Source organism: Anolis sagrei, chromosome 11 (assembly GCF_037176765.1).
Source record: "Anolis sagrei isolate rAnoSag1 chromosome 11, rAnoSag1.mat, whole genome shotgun sequence".
NCBI lineage: Eukaryota > Metazoa > Chordata > Lepidosauria > Squamata > Dactyloidae > Anolis > Anolis sagrei.
This window is the reverse complement of record NC_090031.1, coordinates 31,650,908-31,675,416: the sequence shown is the minus strand read 5'-3', so window position 1 is coordinate 31,675,416 and position 24,509 is coordinate 31,650,908. Positions and strand designations below refer to the sequence as shown.

The 24,509-nt window shown below is 40.6% G+C and overlaps 1 protein-coding gene across 3 annotated transcripts in view; it reads left to right on the top strand.

Moving 5' to 3' along the window:
- VMP1 (vacuole membrane protein 1) overlaps positions 1-23,970 on the top strand; it is a 120,818-nt gene extending 96,848 nt beyond the window's left edge. For all 3 annotated transcript variants that reach the window (XM_060756783.2, XM_060756784.2, XM_060756785.2), the window contains exons 11-12: positions 17,379-17,478; positions 22,942-23,970. In XM_060756783.2, the coding sequence (XP_060612766.1) occupies positions 17,379-17,478; positions 22,942-23,085 (244 nt within the window). In that variant the 3' untranslated portion in view covers positions 23,086-23,970. The remainder of the gene's footprint in view (positions 1-17,378; positions 17,479-22,941) is intronic.
- The last annotated feature ends 539 nt before the right edge of the window (positions 23,971-24,509 follow it).

Sequence of the window (24,509 nt, the reverse complement as noted above, 5' to 3'; positions counted from 1 at the left end):
TTTTTCTGAGTGATGGTCACTCGTTGGCCTGAGAGGTGTCTTGTGTCCAAATTTGATGTCAATTCATGCAGTGGTTTTTGAGTTATGTTAATCCCACAAACGAACATTACATTCTTACTTATATAGACAAGCCGTCCCCTGCCACACATTGCTGTTTTGTGTGTGTATGTGTGTATATATATTTTGGCCCAGTGGTTTTTGAGTTGTGTTAATCCCACAAACGAACATTACATTCTTATTTATATAGACAAGCCGTCCCCTGCCACACATTGCTGCGGCCCAGTCTGTGTATAGGTGTTTTGTGTGTGTATGTGTGTATATATATATTTGTGTATGTGTGTATATGTGTTTGTGTGTGTGTGTGTGGTTTTGCACATGAGTTGTAATATATTCTTTGATTTTTTTTGGCTTTTTAAGTCTCCTCTACTGTGTTTTTTGGTGTTTTTATGAGTGACAGTCACTCATTGGCCTGAGAGGTGTCTTGTGTCCAAATTTGGTGTCAATTCGCCCAGTGGTTTTTGAGTTGTGTTAATCCAACAAACATTACATTCTTATTTATATAGACTAGCCGTCCCCTTCCACACATTGCTGTGGCCCAGTCTGTGTATATGTGTTTTGTGTATGTGCATATATATATGTGTGTGTGTGTGTGTATGTGTGTATATTTGTTTTTGGGTATATGTGTATGTGTGTGTGTGGTTTTGCACATGCGTTGTAATGTAATTTTTGTTTTTTGGCTTTTCAAGTCTCTTCTGCTGTGTTTTTCAGTGTTTTTCTGAGTGATGGTCACTCATTGGCCTGATAGGTGTATTGTGTCCAAATTTGGTGTCAATGCGTCCAGTGGTTTTAGTGTTATGTCACGAAAACTATTTATTATTATAGATAGATAGATAGATAGATAGATAATATATTATATATTATTCTTATTTATATAGACTAGCCGTCCCCTGCCACACGTTGTTGTGGCCCAGTCTGTGTATATGTGTTTTGTGTGTGTATATATGTGTATATATATTTGTGTATATGTGTATACATATATTTGCGTATATATACAATATGTAGTTTTGCGCATCTGTTGTAATTTTTGGTTTTTGGCTTTATAAGTCTCTTCTGCCGAGTTTTTCCGTGTTTTTCTGAGTGATGGTCACTCGTTGGCTTGATAGGTGTCCTGTGTCCAAATTTCGTGTCAATTAGTCCAGTGGTTTTTGAGTTATGTGAATCCCACAAATGGACATTACATTTTTATTTACTGCATATACTCAAGTATAAGCCTAATTTTTCAGCCCTTTTTTTAGGCTGAAAAAGTCTCCCTCGGCTTATACTCGAGTCAAGGTTATTTATTATTTTACGCTGTTGTTGTTGTTGTTGTTGTTGTTGTTGTTACATTTATTATTTTACACGATTATTACCGCTATTATTACATTTCCATTTATTATTATTATTATTATTATTATTATTATTATTATTATTACATTTATTATTTTACTCTTATTATTGGAAGGATACGTAAGCATATATGTGTGTGTGTATATATATGCATGTAGGTGTATATGTATGTGTATGTATATGTGTATATTTGTGTGTGCTTGCGTATATATATGTGTGTGTGTCTGTATGTATGTGTGCATGTGTATATGTATATTTCTGTGTTTATATGTGTATATGTATATTGTGCATATGTGTGTCCTTGGGCATATGCATATATGTGTGTGTGTGTATGTATGTGTATATGTATATGCATGTAGGTGTATATGTATGTGTATGTATATGTGTATATTTGTGTGTGCTTGCGTATATATATGTGTGTGTGTCTGTATGTATGTGTGCATGTGTATATGTATATTTCTGTGTTTATATGTGTATATGTATATGTGTGTCCTTGGGCATATGCATATATGTGTGTGTCCTTGGGTGTATATGTATGTATACATATATGTGTGTATATGTATGTATGTGTATATGTATATGCATGTAGGTGTATATGTATGTATAAGCACATTCACAATGAAGAAGGTCTGAATAATGGTTTAATCAGAATTGGGCAATCTTATCGTAAATTACAGTTTTATGTAAATATTCAAAAACATTTAACCTACTAATGCTTCAAGTGATGTAACTATATTGGTATTTATTTGTATTTTGAAATTTGGTATTTATTTGTATTGGTATTTATTTGTATTTTGAAATTTACCAGTAGCTGCTGCATTTCCCACCCTTGGCTTATAGTCGAGTCAATCCGTTTTCCCATATCTTTGTGGAAAAATTCGGTGCCTCAGCTTATATTCGGGTTGGCTTATACTCAAGAATATACGGTATATAGATTTACTAGAAAAGTGGGGGGACAAGGGTAGAAAAAAGGAAAAAATGGGGATAATAGATGAGTTATTGGTGAGTTGCAGCTTGACAAATGTCTAGTATTTATTTATTTATTAGCTTGGGTCCCTGGTGGTGCTTCCGAACAGTCTTCAAGGGCAGCCCCACGTAGAGTGCGTTGCAGTAGTCTATCCTAGATGTAACGAGAGCGTGGACTAGTCTGACTTCCCATATCAAGAGCGATGGAGGCATTACTTTTCGACCCACTCTGGTATTGTTTAACTAATTTTCTCGGCTCCTCGTGCTCCAAAAGTGGCAAACTTGGGGGGATAACTTCTGGTTTTGGATGGTGAGACGAAGCCATGCGTCTTCTGGATTGCGTCCAGCGTTGTCGACTGCAGCCGTAATCTTCTCAGAGTCCGTCTGGGAGATTCTGGATCCATTCTGAATCAGCATATGCTTTATGTCTTGCCCTGGCGTTGGTTGGGTGTTGGTTTCCCCCTCGTTCTTTTAAATGCTTTGAGAATCTTTTTATCACTACAGGAAATGGCAGCTCATTAAAATATATATACTGACCGTTAAAGCTGTTTGAATCACCGTCTGGAGGGGGAAGGAAACACTTTCGGAGCTCAGAAAGCAGGAGTGGGCTTGGTGTGTGCCTAGGTGTGCATTTGCACATGACTTTTTGTAAAATCCAAATTATTTCCATTGCTTTCGGAGCTCCGAAAGCCCAAGTTACATGCAATATAGTATATATGATCATTATGTTATTATATTGTATTATTATGAGTATTATATTGTTTTACAATATTATGCTCAATGTTATACGTACATACAAACTTGGCACACTGAGGCCCAATGGCCCACTTTACAACCTGGTGCAGTTCAGGGCAGGATGGGCCACAAATGATGGGATTTGCAATACCTTCACTCACTTGCTGAACCCACTGTAACCCTCATCCAATGACCAATAAAGACCAAACTTGGCACATAGAGCCCCCATGACCCACTCTACATTCTGCTGCAGTTCTAAGGGGGATGGACCATGGATGATGGGATTTGCAGTACCTTCACTCACTTGCTGAAACCACTGCAACCCTCATCCAATGACCAATAAAGACCAAACTTGGCACATAGAGCCCCCATGACCCACTCTACATCCTGATACAGTTCTAAGGGGGATGGACAATAGATGATGGGACTTGCAGTACCTTCACTCACTTGCTGAAACCATTGCGATCCTCATCCAATGACCAATAAAGACCAAACTTGGCACACAGAGCCCCCATGGCCCACTCTACATCCTGCTGCAGTTTGAAGGAGGATGTACCATGGATGATGGGACTTGCAGTACCTTCACTCACTTACTGAAACCACTGCGACCCTCATCCAATGACCGATAAAGACCAAACTTGGCACATAGAGCCCCCATGACCTGCTGCAGTTTGAATGTAGGTGTATATGTATGTGTATGTATATGTGTATATTTGTGTGTGCTTGAATATATATATGTGTGTCTGTATGTATGTGTGCTTGTGTATATGTATATATGGTTTATTTTGGGGGGTTTTAAAGTCCGTTCTGCTGTTTTTTGTGTGTGTGTTTTAGGGGTGATGGACACTCATTGACGTGATTGGTGTCTTGTGTCCAAAGGATCCTCAAAGAGACATTGTTGGAGGGTTTGGCTCCACGGGGCTGTTTTTCGTCTGGATGCGTTTTACAGAGTCTGATCCGGAGTCATAAAAACACCCCTGGGCAGTCGCCGGAATAGCATTGCAGCCTTTTAACACCCTGGAAACTTTGGGCCGCATTCGGATTGGTTTCCTGTGAGGCTGGTAAGCCATGGAACATCTGGAAGCAGATGTCATGGCAGATGTGAGGGAGGTGCCCACAACTATGCCACGGTCTCCCTGTTATGCGCCTGTGGTGCCCAGGTATGCTCAGCAGGACACGCGTGAAGAGTCCCAGAAGCAAGAGAAGACCACTCCTTGAATCCTTTGTCTGATGCCATTGAGGTTCCCAACCTTTGGGCCTTCGAGTGTTTTGGACTTCGACTCCCACCATTCCTAAAACAACTTGAAAGCACTGCAAGAGCCCCTGACCTCACAACCATAGATGCAGGCAAAACGTCAGGAGAGAATGCTTCTGGAACGTGGCCATACAGCCTGGAAAACACACAACTTATTAATATTATAACATTATTATTAATAATATATATATATAGTACAGTATATTATATAATTCCAATAGTATAATATACTGGTAGCGTATTATATATATTGTGGTATGATAATAGAGTACAGTATACTATATAATAATATAATTGTATATTATATGGTTATTAATATTATAACATTATTATTAATCATGTTGTAATATAATATATTATATATATATATAGTATATTATATAATACCAATAGTATAATATACTGGTAGTGTATTATATATATTATGGTATAATAATATACCAGCCCCTGATTTATTGCCAAAATCTCAATTTTCGCCTTTCTCCTTAGCACAGCGCAATATTAGTATTTTATATTACTACATTATACTATACCATTATACTGCAATATTATTAGTAATATTACATGTAATGTATAATATACAATTATTATATTGTATATTATTATATTGTACTATATTATTACAACACCACAATATATATAATACACTACCAATATATTACATTATTGGTATTATATAATATACTGTACTATATATATATATATATATATATATATTATTACAACATTATTAATTCATTTGTACTTACGTTATTACTGCAATAATAATAATGACGAAAATATTATTATTGTCATCATTATCCTCATCACCATCAGTTTTAGATGACATTTCTATTAAATATGCATTTTAAAGGATCCAGATTTGAAGTCTCCCCACTGACTGTTTTCTCAAAATACACATTTTCAAATCCTGATGCCTTCTTTTCCCCAAATTCTGTGTTGATGAAGGGATGGCACTTCAGCTTGTTAGTTTTTTGGTGCCATTTTGAATGACATGAATGAGAAATAATTGTCTAAGACACAGACCACAAATACAAATATTAATGCCAGGGATGGGTGCTTATTAAACTAACCGAGCCAAGGAAACAAAAGCACGAGGGTGAGTCAAAAAGTTTTGCCTCCTGTGTCATAAAAATGTTCTGGAGGAACCTAGAACAGCAGAAGTTGCTCCAGATCATACCCTGAACTGTCCTCGGCGCAAAACTACAATTCAACGTAGTCACCATCCTTTTGGACACATTTGTGCCATTGTTGAACCCAGGCATCCAAACCATTTGGGAAAAATTCTGGCTTTTGATTTTGCTGTTTGATTCAAGTCATTGAATCTGAAACTTTCAAACTTCTTGGGCAAAACCACATATATACACAAATACATTGAGAAATATATATACACATATATGCCGACACAAAACACATACACAGAAAGGGGAAAGGAGGGAGAGAAAGAAGGAGAGAAGGTAAGAAAGTAAGGTAGAGAAGGAAGGGAGGAGAGAACGAAATAAAAAAGTGAAAGAGGGAAGGAAGGAGAGAACGAAATAAAAAAGTGAAAGAGGGAAGGAAGGAGAGAACGAACGAAAGAGAAAGGGAAGGAGGGAAGGAAGGAAAGAGACAAGGAAGGATGGAACCAAAGAGCAAAGGAAGCGAGAAAAGAAACAGATAGAGAAGGAAGAAAGAAGAAGGGAAAGAAAAAGAGGGGAGGAAGGAGAGAAGGAACGAAAGAGAAAGGGAAGGAGGGCAGGAAGGAAAGAGACAAGGAAGGATGGAACCAAAGAGCAAAGGAAGAAAAGAAACAGATAGAGAAGGAAGGAATGAAAAAGAAGGGAAAGAAAAAGAGGGAAGGAGGGAGAGAAAGAAAGAAGGAGAGAAGGAAATAAAAAGTGAAAGAGGGAAGGAAGGAGAGAAGGAACGAAAGAGAAAGGGGAGGGAAGGAAGGGAAGCGACAAGGAAGGATGGAACCAAAGAGCAAAGGAAGAAAAGAAACAGATAGAAAAGAAAGAAAAAAGAAGGGAAAGGGGAAAAGAGGGAGAGAAAGAAGGAGAGAAGAAAAGAAAGAAAGGCAGAGAAGGAAGGAAGGAGAGAAGGAAATAAAAAAGTGAAAGAGGGAAAGAAGGAGAGAAAGAACTAAAGAGAAAGGGAAGGAAAGAGACAAGGAAGGAAGGATGGAACCAAAGAGCAAAGGAAGTGAGAAAAGAAACAGATAGAGAAGGAAGAAAGAAGAAGGGAAAGAAAAAGAGGGAAGGAAGGAGAGAAAGAAAGAGGGAGACAAAGAGGGAGGGAAGGTTGGCCACAGCAACGCGTGGCGCGTGCTGCTAGTATTATAATATATCTATTATATATTACAATATAATGCAATATAATATGATATTATTATATTATATTAATAGATATTGGTCAAAGGACATTTAATCAACTACCAAGCTTGCAAACTTTGTCTTTTGTCTGTTTGTTGTTTTGTTTTGTTAAAAATGTAATACAAATGTCTGGTTGCTCCTGACACGATAAATAAATAGATATAATATTATAATGTAATGCAATATAATACTAATAATAATAATACACTGTTATAATTATATATATTATATTACATGTAATATTACCAATAATATTACAATATAATTGTATAGTACAATACAGTAATATTTAATACTGATGCTAATAAAATAGTATATTGTATGTATATATATCTTGTAAGCCGCTCTGAGTCCTCTTCGGGATGAGAAGGGTGGCATATAAATGTCATAGATAGATAGATAGATAGATAGATAGATAGATAGATAGATAGATAGATAGTCAAGTGGCTGGGAAAGAAAGAAAAGTTAGAGCGATGGAGGCATTACTTTTTGACCCACCCAAATATTAAAATGCGGGCTGTTTGCACTTTGTATTAAAAACATCTGCAAGAGCAAATGAAGGAAAGAGGTAGAGAAGAAAGGAGAGAAAGAGGAAAGGAATAGGGATGGAAAGAAATGGGTAGAGAAAGAAGGAAGGAGAGAAGAAAAGAAAAAAAGAAAAGGAAGGAAAGAGGGAGCAAAGGAAGAAGAGAAAGAAAGAGAAAGAGGGAGGGAAGGAAAGGCAAAAGGAAGGATGGAAGCAAAAAGCTAAGGAAGGAAGGAAAGAGGCAGAGCATAAAGAAAGGGAAGGGGAAGGAAAAGAAAAGGAAGGAAGGAAGGAAGGAAAGAGGTAGAGAAGGAAGAAAGAGAAAGAGGAAAAGGAGAGGGATGGAAAGAAATGGGTAGAGAAAGATGGAAGGAGAGAAGGAAAGGAAAAAAGGAAAGGAAGGAAAGAGGGAGCAAAGGAAGAAGAGAAAGAAAGAGAAAGAGGGAGGGAAGGAAAGGCAAAAGGAAGGATGGAAGCAAAAAGCTAAGGAAGGAAGGAAAGAGGCAGAGCATAAAGAAAGGGAAGGGGAAGGAAAAGAAAAGGAAGGAAGGAAGGAAGGAAGGAAAGAGGTAGAGAAGGAAGAAAGAGGAAAAGGAGAGGGATGGAAAGAAATGGGTAGAGAAAGATGGAAGGAAAGGAAAAAAGGAAAGGAAGGAAAGAGGGAGCGAAGGAAGAAGAGAAAGAAAGAGGGAGGGAAGGAAAGACAAAAGGAAGGATGGAAGCAAAAAAGCTAAGGAAGGAAGGAAAGAGGCAGAGAATGAAGAAAGAGAAAGGGAAGGAAAAGAAAAGGAAGGAAGGAAGGAAGGAAAGAGGTAGAGAAGGAAGAAAGAGGAAAAGGAGAGGGATGGAAAGAAATGGGTAGAGAAAGATGGAAGGAGAGAAGGAAAGAAAAAAGGAAAGGAAGGAAAGAAGGAATGAAGGAAGAAGAGAAAGAAAGAGAAAGAAGAAGGGAAGGGAAGACAAAAGGAAGGATAGAAGCAAAAAGCTAAGGAAGGAAGGAAAGAGGCATGAAGAAAGAGAAAGGGAAGGAAAAGAAAAGGAAGGAAGGAAAGTGGTAGAGAAGGAAGAAAGGAGAGAAAGAGGAAAAGGAGAGGGATGGAAAGAAATGGGTAGAGAAAGATGGACGGAGAGAAGGAAAGAAAAAAAGGAAAGGAAGGAAAGGAAGGAAAGAGGGAGCGAAGGAGGAAGAGGGAAAAAAAGAGGGAGAGAAGGAAAGACAAAAGGAAGGATGGGAAGCAAAAAGCAAAGGAAGGAAGGAAAGAGGCAAAGAAGAAGAAAGAGAAAGGGGAGGAAAAGAAAAGGAGGAAGGAAAGGAAGGAAGGAAGGAGAGAAGGAAAGAAGAAAAGGGAAGGAGGAAAAGAAGGGGAGAAAGGGGGAGGAAAGGTTGGCCACAGCAACACGTAGTGGGTACAGCTAGTATATACTGTATATACTCGAGTATAAACTGACCCGAATATAAGCCGAGGCACCTAATTTTACCACAAAAAACTGAGAAAACGGATTGACTCGAGTATAAGCCGAGGGTGGGAAATGCAGCCGCTATGGTTAAATTGCAAAATAACAATAGATACCAATTAAATTACATTAATTGAGGAATCAGTAGGTTATATAGTTTTGAATATTTGCAAAAATGGTAATTTAAGATAAGACTGTCCAACTCTGATTAAATGATTATTTACCTTCTTCAATGTAAATGTGCTTACGTATCCTTCCAATAATAATAAGAAAGAGAGTAAAATAATAAAGGTAATAACAACAATAATAAAAAGAGTAAAAGAATGAATGTAGAAATAACAATTATGCAGTAAAATAACACATGTATAATAATAGAGTAAAATGATAAATGTAATAATAATAAATAGACTAAAATAATAAATGAAATAAAAATAATAATAATAACCTTGACTCAAGTATAAGCCGAGGGGGACTTTTTCAGCCTAAAAAAAGGGCTGAAAACTAGTATATATAGTAAATAAATAAATGTACTGTTTGTTTGTGGGATTAACAGAACTCAAAAACCACTGGATGAATTGACACCAAATTTGGACACAAGACACCTCTCAGGCCAATGAGTGACCATCAAAACAAAAATTACATTACAGCGCAAAAAAAGCCAAAAAACGAAAATTATATTACAACGCATGTGCAAAACCACATATATACATATATACGCAAACACACATATATATAAACATAGGTAAAGGTAAAGGTTTTCCCCTGACTTTAACTCCAGGGGTTGGTGCTCATTTCCATATGTGTATATACACATATACACAAATATATACACACACAAAACACATATACACAGACTAGTGGGCCACAGCAATGCGTGGCGAGGGGTGGCTAGTAAAATATAAAAATGTACAACCTGGAATAGGTTGTGATTCGGCACCGTTTTCGCTTACGGGAAGAATCCCATAAAGGAAGGGAGAAAACGAGCCGTTGGTGGCCCCCGACAACGAGCCCTTCCCAACCTTGAACGTGGTGAACTTTGTTCTGGTGGCAAACAAGATTCAGATCATCATGAATCATATTGCCAGTCATCACCGTCTCCGTATTTCGAATCAACGGCTTGATTCATCACCAGGAGTTTACCTTTGGAGAGCTCTCTTCCCCGTCGGCCTTCTGTGTCATTTGAAATCACCCGAAAGCGAGTCCACAGTTTTTCTGAAACCGGTGACTCGCTTTGCCGGGCGAGTCATTTTGGAGAATTGCTCTGAAGTGATGCATATTCCTCTCGAAAGGCGACGGACTTTCCTAAATGGTCATAACTCTCATCCGAGTCCCATTCCCAATCTATGTATTGTGGAAGGCTTTCATGGCTGGAATCACTGGGTTGTTGCAGGTTTTTCGGACTATATGGCCATATTCTAGTAGCATTCTCTCCTGACGTTTCGCCTGCATCTATGGCAAGCATCCTCAGAGGTTATGAAGATGCTGGCCATAGATGCAGGCGAAAGGTCAGGAGAGAATGCTTCTAGAACATGGCCATATAGCCCAAAAAAACTACAACAACCTCAAAAAAAATTCTTTCTTAGCAGGTCAAATTTCCCAATTGCAAAAGTTTAAATTATGCTCTCCTCTGGGTCTTTAATTTTATATTTACACTATATTTTACAACTATATTATATATATTACTAGCCGTCACCTGCCACACTTTGCTGTGGCCCAGTGTGTGTATATATGTTTTGTGTGTGTATATATGTGTGTACTAGCAATAATACTGCAGTATAGTAGTATAGTACAATATAATAGTAGTAGTACTAGTAATAATAGTAATAATAATAATAATAATAATAATAATAGTAATGTGCTATGCTAATAATATAATATACTAGCCATCTCCTGCCACACATTGCTGTGGCCGTCTGTGTATATGTGTTTTGTGTATGTATATATGTGTTTTAGCAATAATACTGCAGTATAGTGGTATAGTACAATATAGTAATAGTAATAATAATAATAATAATAATAATGTGCTATGCTAATAATATAATATACTAGCCATCCCCTGCCATGCGTTGCTGTGGCCCAGTCTGTGTATATGTGTCTTGTGTGTATATATATGTGTGTGTTTTAGCAATAATACTGCAGTATAGTGGTATAGTACAATATAGTAGTAGTAGTAGTAGTAGTAGTAATGTGCTATGCTACTGATATAATATACTAGCCATCTCCTGCCACGCGTTGCTGGGCCCAGTCTGTGTATATGTGTTTTGTGAATATGTGTGTGTGTTTTAGCAATAATGCTGCAGTATAGTGGTATAGTACAATATAATAATAATAATAATAATAATAATAATAATAATAATAATGTGCTATGCTAATAATATAATATACTAGCCATCCCCTGCCATGCATTGCTATGGCCCAGTCTGTGTATATGTGTTTTGTGTGTGTATATATGTGTATTAGCAATAATACTGCAGTATAGTGGTATAGTACAATATAGTAATAGTAATAGTAATAATAATAATAATAATAATAATGTGCTATGCTAATATACTAATATAATAGTAGGTTATATTATAATAGTATTATAATAGTAATATACTAGCCATCTCCTGCCAATGTGTTGCTGTGGCCCAGTCTGTGTATATGTGTTTTGTGTGTGTATTTTTGTGTTTTAGCAATAATACTGCAGTATAGTGGTATAGTACAATATTATAGTAGTAGTAGTAGTAGTAATAATAATAATAATAATGTGCTATGCTAATAATATCATGCGTTGCTGTGGCCCAGTCTGTGTATATGTGTTTTGTGTGTGTATATATGTGTATTAGCAACAATGCTGCAGTATAGTGATATAGTACAATATAGTAGTAGTAGTAGTAGTAGTAATGTGCTATGCTAATAATATAATATACTAGCCATCTCCTGCCATGCTTTGCTGTGTCCAGTTTGTGTATATGTGTTTTGTGTGTGTATATATGTGTATTAGCAATAATACTGCAGTATAGTGGTATAGTACAATATAATAATAATAATAATAATAATAATAATAATGTGCTATGCTAATAATATAATATACTAGCCATCCCCTGCCACGCATTGCTGTGGCCCAGTCTGTGTATATGTGTTTTGTGTGTATATATTTGTGTATATGTGTATATATGTGGTTTTGTGCATGTGTTGCAATGTATTTTTGTTGTTTTTTGGCTTTTTAAATCTCTTCTGCTGTGTTTTTCAATGTTTTTATGAGTGATGGACACTCGTTGGCCTGAGAGGTGTCTTGTATCCAAATTTGGTGTCAATTCGTCCAGTAGTTTTTGAGTTAAATTAATCCCACAAACGAACATTACATGTTTATTTATATAGATATTTTCATGGAGGATTTAGGGTCCGGTTTGTGGCTGGTCATTTCGGTTTCGTGCTCATTCTTTTGAGTTTCGAGAAGTATTTCTATTTGTGTATAAAGAGGTGCTCTAAATGGATCCGTGGCTCCATTCTGGATTTATGAGGGAGATAGGGAGCGCTTGCAATGCGAATGCTATCAGATATTTACATTTTTAGGTCCTTTATTTTAACCTCCCAAGGAAAACAACATTCCCCAACTTTGGAAAACAGCCTGTCAGCCATATTGTGTCTCAGGACAGCACTCCATGCCGTGATTATTATATTATTTAGGCCATATTTTTAATCATTCATTAAACGGGGTTGTTATGCATTTTCCAAGTTGTCTGACAAGGTTCCAGAAGCATTCTCTCCTGACGTTTTGCATGCATCTGTGGCAGGCATCCTCAAAGGTTGTGAAGTCTGTTGGAAACTAGGAAAATGGGGTTTATATATCTGTGGAGGGTGGCAAAAGAACTCTTGTCTGTTGGAGACAAGTGTGACTATTGCAAATGACCACCTTGATTAGCGTTTAATGGCCTAGGAGTTTCAAAGTGTGGCTTCTTACTTCCTGGGGAAATTCTATGTTGGAAGGTGATTAGTTGGCCTTGATTGTTTCTTGTCTGGAATTCCCCTTGTTCTTTATTTATTGTTATGATTTTAGAGTTTTTTTTAATAGTGCTAGCCAGATTTTGTTCATTTTCCACAAGCATGTGAACAATTTCGACAGAAAGGAAGAAAGCATGAAAATGAACCCAATCTGGCTAGCACTATTAAAAAAACTCTAAAATCATAACAATAAATAAAGAACAAGGGGAATTCCAGACAAGAAACAATCAAGGCCAACTAATCACCTTCCAACATAGAGCTCTTGTCTGTTGGAGGCAAGTGTGAATGATGCCATTGACCAGCTTGATTAGCATAGAATGGCTTTGCAGCTTCAAAGTCGATCTGGGAAGGTCTCTGCATAGAGGTAGCCTGGCCTTTGTTGCCTGGAGGCACCCTCTGTGGAATAATTTGTGTGTATTAGGTCTTGGTGGTCCCATGGATTGAGTGCATTGTGCCTCTACAACGGCACCTTTCTCTTTCCCCGTGGAAAATTTATTTATTTCCTTATTGCTCCAGAGTTCAAGGTGTGCAACGACAGCCTCTCCCCCTTACTTCCTGCCAAGTTACTGGTCTTAAAGCCCAAAACCTTTTAGAACAATGTTTCTCAACTTGGGGGTGGGTTGCGAGGGGGTGTCAGAGGGGTCGCCAAAGACCATCCGCAAACACAGTATTTTCTGTTGGTCATGAGGCATCTGTGTGGGAAGTTTGGCCCAATGCTGTCATTGGTGAGGTTCAGAATGCTCTTTGATTGCAGGTGAACTATAAATCCCACCAACTACAACTCCCAAATGTCAAGGCCTATTTTCCCCAAACTCCACCAGTGTTCTCATTTGGCCATATCGAGTATTTGTGCCAAGTTTGGTCCAGATCCGTTATTGTTTGAGTCCACAATATTCTCTGGATGTAGGTGAACTACAAATCCCAGACTCAAGATCAATCCCCATGAAACCCTTCCAGTATTTTCTGTTGGTCATGGGAATTCTGTGTGCCAAGTTTGGTTCAATTCCATCATTGGTGGAGATCGGAATGCTCTTTGATTGTAGGTGAACTATAAATCCCACCAACTACAACTCCCAAATGACAAGGTCTGTTTTCCCCAAACTCCACCAGTGTTCACATATGGCCATATTGAGCATTTGTGCCAAGTTTGGGCCAGATCCGTTATTGTTTGAGTCCACAATATTCTCTGGATGTAGGTGAACTACAAATCCCAGACTCAAGATCAATCCCCATGAAACCCTTCCAGTATTTTCTGTTGGTCATGGGAATTCTGTGTGCCAAGTTTGGTTCAATTTCATCATTGGTGGAGTTCCGAATGCGCTTTGGTTGTAGGTGAACTATAAATCCCAGCAACTACAACTCTCAAATGTCAAGGTCTATTTACCCTAAACTCCACCAGTGTTCATATTTAGCCATATTGAGCATTTGTGCCCAAGTTTGGTCCAGATTTATTATTGTTTGAGTCCACAGTGCTCTCCGGATGTAGATGAACTACAACTCCAAAAACCCAAAGTCAATCCCAACCAAACCCTTCCAGTATTTTTTTATTAGTCGTGGGAGTTCTGTGTACCAAGTTTGGCTAAATTCCATCATTGGTGGAGTTCAGAATGCTCTTTCATTGTGGGTGAACTATAAATCCCAGCAACTACAACTCCCAAATATCAAGGTCTATTTTTCCCAGACTCCACCAGTGTTCATATTTGGCCATATTGAGTATCTGTGCCAAGTTTGGTTCAATTCCACCATTGGTAGCATTCAGAATGCTCTTTGATTGTAAGTGAACTATAAATCCCAGCAACTACAACTCCCAAATGTCAAGGTCTATTTTCCGCAGACTCCAGCAGTATTCATATTTGGCTATATTGAGTATCTGTGCCAAGTTTGGTTCAATTCCATCATTGGTGGAATTCAGACTGCACATTGATGAACTATAAATCCCAGGAACTACAACTCCCAAATGGCAAAATGAATCCCTAACCCTAACCCCAAACCCCACCAGTATTCAGATTTGGGCATATCGGGTATTTGTGCCAAATGAATGAAAATACACCCTGCATATCAGATATTTACATGACGATTCAGAACAGTTACAAAGTAGCAACGAAAATAATATTGGGTTGTTGTAGGGGTTTTTTCGGGCTATATGGCCATGTTCTAGAGGCATTCTCTCCTGACGTTTCGCCTGCATCTTTGGCAAGCATCCTCAGAGTAGTGAGGTCTGTTGGAACTAGGAAAACTGGGTTTATATATCTGTGGGGCAAAGAACTCTTTGTCTAATGTATTGTCGAAGGCTTTCATGGCTGGAATCACTAGGTTCTTGTGGGTTTTTTCGGGCTATATGGCCATGTTCTAGAGGCATTCTCTCCTGACGTTTCACCTGCATCTTTGGCAAGCATCCTCAGAGTAGTGAGGTCTGTTGGAACTAGGAAAAAAGGGTTTATATATCTGTGGGGCAAAGAACTCTTTGTCTAATGTATTGTCGAAGGCTTTCATGGCTGGAATCACTAGGTTCTTGTGGGTTTTTTTGGGCTATATGGCCATGTTCTAGAGGCATTCTCTCCTGACGTTTCGCCTGCATCTTTGGCAAGCATCCTCAGAGGTAGTGAGGTCTGTTGGAACTAGGAAAATTGGGTTTATATATCTGTGGGGCAAAGAACTCTTTGTCTAATGTATTGTCGAAGGCTTTCATGGCTGGAATCATTAGGTTCTTGTGGGTTTTTTCGGGCTATATGGCCATGTTCTAGAGGCATTCTCTCCTGACGTTTCGCCTGCATCTTTGGCAAGCATCCTCAGAGGTAGTGAGGTCTGTTGGAACCAGGAAAACTGGGTTTATGTATCTTTGGGTGCGAAATGAATGAAAATACACCCTGCATATCAAATATTTACATGACAATTCGGAACAGTTACAAAGTAGCAACGGAAATAATATTGGGTTGTTGTAGGTTGTTTTTCGGGCTATATGGCCATGTTCTAGAGGCATTCTCTCCTGACGTTTCGCCTGCATCTTTGGCAAGCATCCTCAGAGGTAGTGAGGTCTGTTGGAACTAGGAAAATTGGGTTTATATATCTGTGGGGCAAAGAACTCTTTGTCTAATGTATTGTCGAAGGCTTTCATGGCTGGAATCATTAGGTTCTTGTGGGTTTTTTCGGGCTATATGGCCATGTTCTAGAGGCATTCTCTCCTGACGTTTCGCCTGCATCTTTGGCAAGCATCCTCAGAGGTAGTGAGGTCTGTTGGAACTAGGAAAATTGGGTTTATATATCTGTGGGGCAAAGAACTCTTTGTCTAATGTATTGTCGAAGGCTTTCATGGCTGGAATCATTAGGTTCTTGTGGGTTTTTTCGGGCTATATGGCCATGTTCTAGAGGCATTCTCTCCTGACGTTTCGCCTGCATCTTTGGCAAGCATCCTCAGAGGTAGTGAGGTCTGTTGGAACCAGGAAAACTGGGTTTATGTATCTTTGGGTGCGAAATGAATGAAAATACACCCTGCATATCAAATATTTACATGACAATTCGGAACAGTTACAAAGTAGCAACGGAAATAATATTGGGTTGTTGTAGGTTGTTTTTCGGGCTATATGGCCATGTTCTAGAGGCATTCTCTCCTGACGTTTCGCCTGCATCTTTGGCAAGCATCCTCAGAGGTAGTGAGGTCTGTTGGAACTAGGAAAATTGGGTTTATATATCGGTGGGGCAAAGAACTCTGTCTGTTGGAGCTAGGTGTGAATGTTTCAACTGACCATGTTGATTAGCATGGCAGTGCCTGGGGCAATCTTTTGTTGAGAGGTGATTAGATGTGCCTGATTGTTTAATATTTATGGTTGGGGGTCACCACAACATCAGGAACTGCATTAAGGGGTCTCGGCATTCAGAATCAGTGTTTGAGAAGCATCCTTGTGCTTTTCTCCCCCTTCTTTCCTTGCTTGCTCCTTTCCCCAATGGCTTCGCTTGGGCTGGGAGGTGCCTTCCTGGAGCTGGGCAAGGTGGGGATGGAGGGAAGGGGGAAAGGAAGGAAGGAAGGATGACGCGGGAAATGCCCTAATAAGGACTTGCTTGGGGATGGAGGGCCGGCCCCTTTTCTGGAATCGCATTGGGGGAAGTCACAGGAGGGGCCGGGCCCGGGGCGGGGAGATGGTGTTTAAAAACTGGGCCGAATGACACCAGCTTAAGTCATTTCCTCAATGCTGGTTTCCAACCAGTCCTTCCAGGAACCCTGGGGTGAGAAATGACTGGGACTTCTCAGAAGTCTTGAGCTCACTCACTTAAGCCTTAAAGCTGGCAGGAAAAGCAGCAGCACAGCCAGTATATATTGTCTCTCCATCCTCTTGCGATTGATCAAGCAAAAGCATTTCATCTTTTCCTTCTTCAGCTTTTCCTTTTTATTATTTTTTTCCATTTTTGCATTTTTTTTCCATTTTTGCATTTTTTTGCATTTTTGTATTTTTTTGCATTTTTGCATTTTTTCCCCCCGTTTTTGCATTTTTTCCCCGTTTTAGCATTTTTTCCGTTTTTCATTTTCCCCCCTCCGTTTTCCCATTTTTCGCCTCCCTTTTTTTGCATCACATTTCTGAGCACAGAGTTGGAATTTTGGTGGTAAGGTGTTGTCTTTTTCTTCCTTCTCTCTCTCTCTCTCTCTGTCTGTCTCTTTCCTCGAACTATGTTGTTTCCTCCTCCCTTTCCCGCACCCCGTCCCACGCTTTTGGGTCGCTCCCAGCGCCATCCCGACGGTCGGACCCTCCCTCCAGAAGCCCTTCCAAGAATACCTGGAAGCCCAACGGATGAAACTCCACCATCGGACGGAAGGCGCGCCCCAGGTAAGACGTTTCCGCATTTTTCCGCATGTCCTTAGTGTCACTCTTGTATTCATCTTCAGAATAGAAATCATGTCTTCCAAACCTGTCAAGGATATTTTCGAACTCTTTCATGTCCGGGATCACTGGGTTGTTGATGCCTGCCGTAGATGTGGGAGAAATGTCAGGAGAGAATGCTTCTGGGACATGCCAGACAGCCTGGAACACTCACAACAACCCTTGTATTTGTCTACAGAACAAAAATCAGGTCTTCCAAAACTGTCATTGTTGAATTTTTTCATGTCTGGGATCACTGGGTTGTTGATGCCTGCCGTAGATATGGGAGAAATGTCAGGAGAGAATGCTACTGGGACATGCCAGACAGCCTGGAACACTCACAACAACCCTGTCAAGGACTCAGAACCTCTGAGAATACCTGCCATAGATTTTCTCCAGGCAGCAAGCAGCCAGGCTTTGAAGCTGTAAGGCTATTCAATGCTAATCAAGGTGGCCAATTGCAAAATTCATATTTGCCTCCTACAGACAAAAGTTGTTTCTCCCACCCTGGCTATTCCACTTGCCTAGTTTCCAACAGACCTCACAACCTCTGAGAATGCCTGCCATAGATTTTCTCCAGGCAGCAAGCAGCCAGGCTTTGAAGCTGCAAGACTATTCAGTGCTAATCAAGGTGGCCAATTGCAAAATTCACATTTGCCTCCAAGAGACAAAGAGTTATTTCTCCCACTCTAGGCATTCCACAGATAGGTAAACCCCACTTGCCTGGTTTCCAACAGGCCTCACAACCTCTGAGGATTCCTACCATAGATGTAGGCAAAACGTCAGGAGAGAATGCTTCTAGAACATGGCCATATAGCCCGAAAAACCTACAACAACCCAGTGATTCCAGCTATGGAAGACTTCGACAATACCTGTCGAGATATCTTTGATGTTAAACGGGTTTATTGTGTGCTGGGCGAGGAATGTGGCGGGCGGCGCATGGCTGGAATGCCGGCCATGCGCTTCCCTTTGGCTCAGTGCTCACGGAGCATTTCCTGTTTCCTCCTGCCTACGAGCCGCCCAAATGAATTAAGGCGGGAGAGATAAGGTTGGGAAGGATTTGAATTGGAACTGATTTGTGGTTGCTTTTTTCCCCCCTGACAATTTGCATCCAGCATGGGCAAACTTTGTCCCTCCAGGCGTTTTGGACTCCAACTCCCACAATTCCTAACAACAGGGAACAGTTTGGGAATTCGAAAAGAGATAAGCGCTCAAAGGGACATTTGTCTTGTTTCAGGAAAACAAATTTAAGTATGTGTTGTCGAAGGCTTTGATGGCCATAATTGAGTAGCTGTGTTTTCTGGGCTGTTTGGCCATGTTCCAGAAGCATTCTCTCCTGACGTTATGCCTGCATCTATAGCAGGCATTCTCAGAGGTTGTGAGGTCTGTTGAAAACTAGGCAAGTGGGGTCTATCTACCTACCTAACTACCTTCCTTCCTTCCTATATATCTATCTTCCTATCTACCTACCTACCTACCTAGCTTCCTATATATCTATCTTCCTATCTTCCTATCTATCTATCTATCTATCTATCTATCTATCTATCTATCTATCTATCTATCTATCTATCTATCTATCTATCTATCTACTTACCTACCTAGCTTCCTATATATCTATCTTCCTATATATCTACCTATCTTCCTATCTATCTACCTACCTACCTACCTACCTACCTACCTTCCTATATATCTATCTTCCTATCTATCTATCTACCTATCTTCCTATCTACCTACCTACCTACCTATATATCTATCTTCCTATCTATCTATCTATCTATCTATCTATCTATCTATCTATCTATCTACCTACCTACCTACCTACCTATCTATCTATCTATCTATCTATCTATCTATCTATCTATCTATCTATCTTCCTATCTATCTATCTATCTATCTATCTATCTATCTATCTATCTATCTATCTATATCTCTGTTGAGTGATGTCCAGGGTGGGAGGAAGAACTCTTGTCAGTTGGAGGCAAGCATGAATGTTGCCATTGACCAGCTTCATTAGCACTAAATAACCTTGCAGCTGCAAAGTCCATTAGGGAGGGAGCCTGGCCTTTGTGGCCTGGAGGCAACCTCTGTGGAATGATGTCCAGGGTGGGAGGCAAGTGTGAATACTGAAAATGGCCACGTTGATTAGCATTTAATTGCCTTGTAGCTTCAAGCCTGGCTACTTCCTGCCTGGGAGGAATCCTTTGTTGGGAGGTATAAGCTGGCCCTGATTGATTCCTGTCTGGAATTCCCCTGGTTTTGGTTTTTTTTTTTTTAGTGTTGCTCTTTATTTACTGCATGTCTACAAGCTCTGTGAACAATTTCAACAGAAAAGAGGAAGCCATGGAAATATCTGGCGACCACTAAAACAAAATCCCTAAAAGCATAACAGTAAATAAAGAACAACACTCAAAAACAGGGGAATTCCAGACAGGAAACAATCAGGGCCAGCTAATCAACTCCGAACAAAGGATTCCCCCAGGCAGGAAGCAACCAGGATTTGAAGCTGCAAGGCTATTCAATGGGAATCAAGGTGGCCAGTTGCAACACTCACACTTGCCTCCAACAGACAAGAGTTCTTTCTCCCACCCTGGAAATCATTCCACAGATACGTAAACCCCATTTTCCTAGTTTCCAACAGACCTCACAACCTCTGAGGATGCCTGCCATAGATGTGGGCGAAACGTCAGGAGAGAATGCTTCTGGAACATGGCCAGACAGCTACTCGGTGATTACGGCCATGTAATGTCTTTGACAACACATACTTAAATTTTGGACACTTATCTCTTTTCATCACCTGAAGGAGAATGGCCAAACTGTTCCCTGTTGTTAGGAATTGTGGGAGTTGGAGTCCAGAATGCCTGGAGGGACGAAGTTTGCCCATTGTCAGGAAAAAAAGAGCAACCCTAAATCAATTCTAATTAAAATCCTTCCCACCCTTATCTCTCCCGCCTTAATTCATTTGGGCGGCTCGTAGGCAGGAGGAAAGGGGAAATGCTCCGTGAGCATTGAGCCAAAGGGAAGCGGGTGGCCGGCATTCCAGCCATGCGCCGCTCTCCACATTCCTTTCCCAGCCAACGCTACTCCTTGCCATTTCCCACTGCGTCATTTGCGGGTTGCACAACTCCATGCCAGCCGGAAGAGTCCCAAAGAGAGATCCCCTTTCGCAACCGCTCCTCCGCCCGCCAAAAACCGCCTTCATTTGGCTGTTGATTCGCTCTCGTTTGGCTATTGTGAGGGCTCACAACTTCTGAGGATGCCTGCCATAGATGCAGGCGAAACGTCAGGAGAGAATGCTACTGAAACAGGGCCAGACAGCTCGGAACACTCACAACCACCCAGTGATTCGGGCCGTGAAAGCCTTCGACAACACATTACCACGAGACTCTCCGATCATAGGATAAATCATCCAATATTTTCTATTGGTCACAGGAATCCTGTGTGCCAAGATTGGTTCAATTCCATTGTTGGTGGGTTCAGAATGCTCTTTGATTGTAGGTGAACTATAAATCCCTGCAACTCCAACTCCCAAATGTCAAGGTATATTTTCCCCAAACTACACCAGTGTTCACATTTGGCCATATTGAGTACTTGTCCCAAGTTTGATCCAGATCCATCCTTGTTTGAGTCCACAGTGCTATCTTTATATAGGTAAACTACAACTCCAAAACTCAAGGTCAATTCCCACCAAACCCTTCAAGTATTTTCTATTGGTCATGGGAGTTCTGCATGCCAAGATTGGCTCAATTCCATCATTGGTGGGGTTCAGAATGCTCTTTGATTAAAGGTGAACTATAAATCCCAGAAACTCCAACTCCCAAATGTCAAGGTCTATTTTCCTCAAACTCCACCAGTGTTCACATTTGGGCATATTGAGTATTCATGCCTTTTTGGTCGAGATCCATCCTTGTTTGAGTCCACAGTGTTCCCTGTATATAGGTGAACTACAACTCCCAAACTCAAGGTCAATGCCCACCAAACACTTTCAGTATTTTCTATTAGTCATGGGAGTTCTGCATGCCAAGATTGGTTCAATTCCTTCATTGGAGTTCAGAATGCTCTTTGGTTGTAGTTGAACTATAAATCCCAGCAACTACAACTCCCAAATGTCAAGGTCTATTTCCCCAAACTACACCAGTGTTCACATTTGGGCATACTGAGTATCCGTGCCAATACTCAATATGCCCAAATGGACTCAAACAATGATGGATCTGGACCAAACCTGGCACGAATACTCAATATGGCCAGATGTGAACACTGGCAGAGTTTGGGGAAAATAGACCTCGAAATTTGGGAGTTGTAGTTGCTGGGATTGATAGTTCACCTCCAATCAAAGAGCATTCTGAACCCCACCAACGATGGAATTGAACCAAACTTGATACACAGCACTCCTATAACTAGTAGAAAATACTGGAAGGGTTTTGTAGGCATTGACCTTGATTTTTGGGAGTTGTAGTTCACCTACATCCAGAGGGCAGTATGGACTCAAACAATGATGGATCTGGACCAAACCTGGCACAAATACTCAATATGGCCAAATGTGAACACTGGCGAAGTTTGGGGAAAATAGACCTCGACATTTGGGAGTTGTAGTTGCTGGGATTTCTAGTTCACCTCCAATCAAAGAGCATTCTGAACCCCACCAACGATGGAATTGAACCAAACTTGATACACAGCACTCCTATGACCAGTAGAAAATACTAGAAGGGTTTGGTAGACATTGACCTTGAGTTTTGGGAGTTGTAGTTCACCTACATCCAGAGAGCAGTATGGACTCAAACGGTGATGGATCTGGACCAAACCTGGCACGAATACTCAATATGGCCAAATGTGAACACTGGCGAAGTTTGGGGAAAATAGACCTCGACATTTGGGAGTTGTAGTTGCTGGGATTTCTAGTTCACTTCCAATCAAAGAGCATTCTGAACCCCACCAACGATGGAATTGAACCAAACTTGATACACAGCACTCCTATAACTAGTAGAAAATACTGGAAGGGTTTTGTAGGCATTGACCTTGATTTTTGGGAGTTGTAGTTCACCTACATCCAGAGAGCAGTATGGACTCAAACGGTGATGGATCTGGACCAAACCTGGCACAAATACTCAATATGGCCAAATGTAAACAATGGCGAAGTTTGGGGAAAATAGACCTCGACATTTGGGAGTTGTAGTTGCTGGGATTTCTAATTTACCCCAATCAAAGAGCATTTTGAACCCCACCAACGATAGAATTGGGCCAAACTTCTCACACAGAATCCCTATGACAAACAGAAAATACTGTGTTTTCTGGTGGTCTTTGGTGACCCCTCTGACACCCCCAAAAATGCAGAATTGTTTATCTCCGAAACCCATTGAGAAGTCCTGGGAATGGAAGAGTTGAGGAAGGAGTGCTAACCGTTCCCTTTTGGTTTCTCTCTCTTTGGTATTCTAGGGTGAAAACTGGCTGTCCTGGACTTTTGAAAAGTTGGTGATTGTCATGGTGTGTTATTTCATCCTGTCCATCATCAACTCCATGGCTCAGAGTTACGCCAAGCGCCTCCAACAGACCTCGTCTTGGGAGGAGAAAACCAAATGAGACCCCCGCGGAGGGGAGCGGAAGGGGGAGCGGAGTCGGGACGTCCCGTTTGCATTCAAAACAAAACACAACACGGCATTATTTGGGGGAAAAAATAGCGGGGAGGGGAAGGAAGGGAGGGAGGGCGGTGTGGTCTTTCCCGTTGGATTACTACGGTTAATTTTTTGAAATAGCCATTGTTCGTAAACGATTCTCATTGACTGCCGTTTGTACGTTCCAAGGTAATGTCCATGCTCTTGGTCTCAACTCCATCCAGGGTGAACACAACAGGGGTGTCAGGCTTCTGGTTTAACATCGGTGCTTTCCATTCAAGGTCCTTCCATGTATAGATAATACACACACACACATATACGAGGATTGAATGCCTTCGTAACTCCTCAACAGATGGCAGTACTGGTATGCGGCAGGTACTGGCTTGTTCAGTAGACTCTCCTCTACCGTTCCATTTTGGTGGGAAGCCTTAGCATTGAACGGTTGTGTTGTTAAAGTGAAAAGTAATCCCTCCACCTTCTTAACTACTCAACAGATGGCAGTACTGGTAGGAAGCTGGTCCTGGCTTGTTCAGTAGACTCTCCTCTACCGTTCCATTTTGGCCGGAAGCCTTAGCATTGAACAGTTGTGTTGTTAAAGTGAAAAGTACTGCCTCCACCTTCGTAACTCCTCAACAGATGGCAGTACTGTTATGCGGCAGGTACTGGCTTGTTCAGTAGACTCTCCTCTACAGTTCCATTTTGGCCGGCAGCCTTAGCATTGAATGGTTATGTTGTTAAAGTGAAAAGTAATGCCTCCATCTTTGTAACTCCTCAACAGATGGCAGTACTGGTAGGAAGCAGGGATTGGTTTGTTCAGTAGACTCTCCTCTACAGTTCCATTTTGGAGGGAAGCTTTAGCATTGAACGGTGTGTTGTTAAAGTGAAAAGTAATGCCTCCACCTTCGTAACACCTCAACAGAGGGCAGTACTGGTATGTGGCAGGTACTGGCTTGTTCAGTAGACTCTCCTCTACCGTTCTATTTTGGTGGGAAGCCTTAGCATCAAACGGTTGTGTTGTTAAAGGGTGAAGTATGGAACCCTGCACAGACAGTCCGTCAATGCGACTTAAGCAACGTGCAGTCATTGAATTCTATGCAGCAGGTACTGGCTTGTTCAGTAGCCTTTCCTCTGTAGTTCCATTTTGGAAAAAAGCCTTAGCATCAAACGGTTGTGTTGTTAAAGGGTGAAGTATGGAACCTTGCGCAGATGGTCGTTCAATGCGACTTAAGCAACATGCAGTCATTTAATTCTATGCGGCAGGTACTGGCTTGTTCAGTAGACTCTCCTCTACAGTTCCATTTTGGCAAAAAGGCCTTAGCATTGAATGGTTGTGTTGTTAAAGTGCAAATTATGGAACCCTGCACAGATAGTCAGTCAACGTCTAGTCATTGA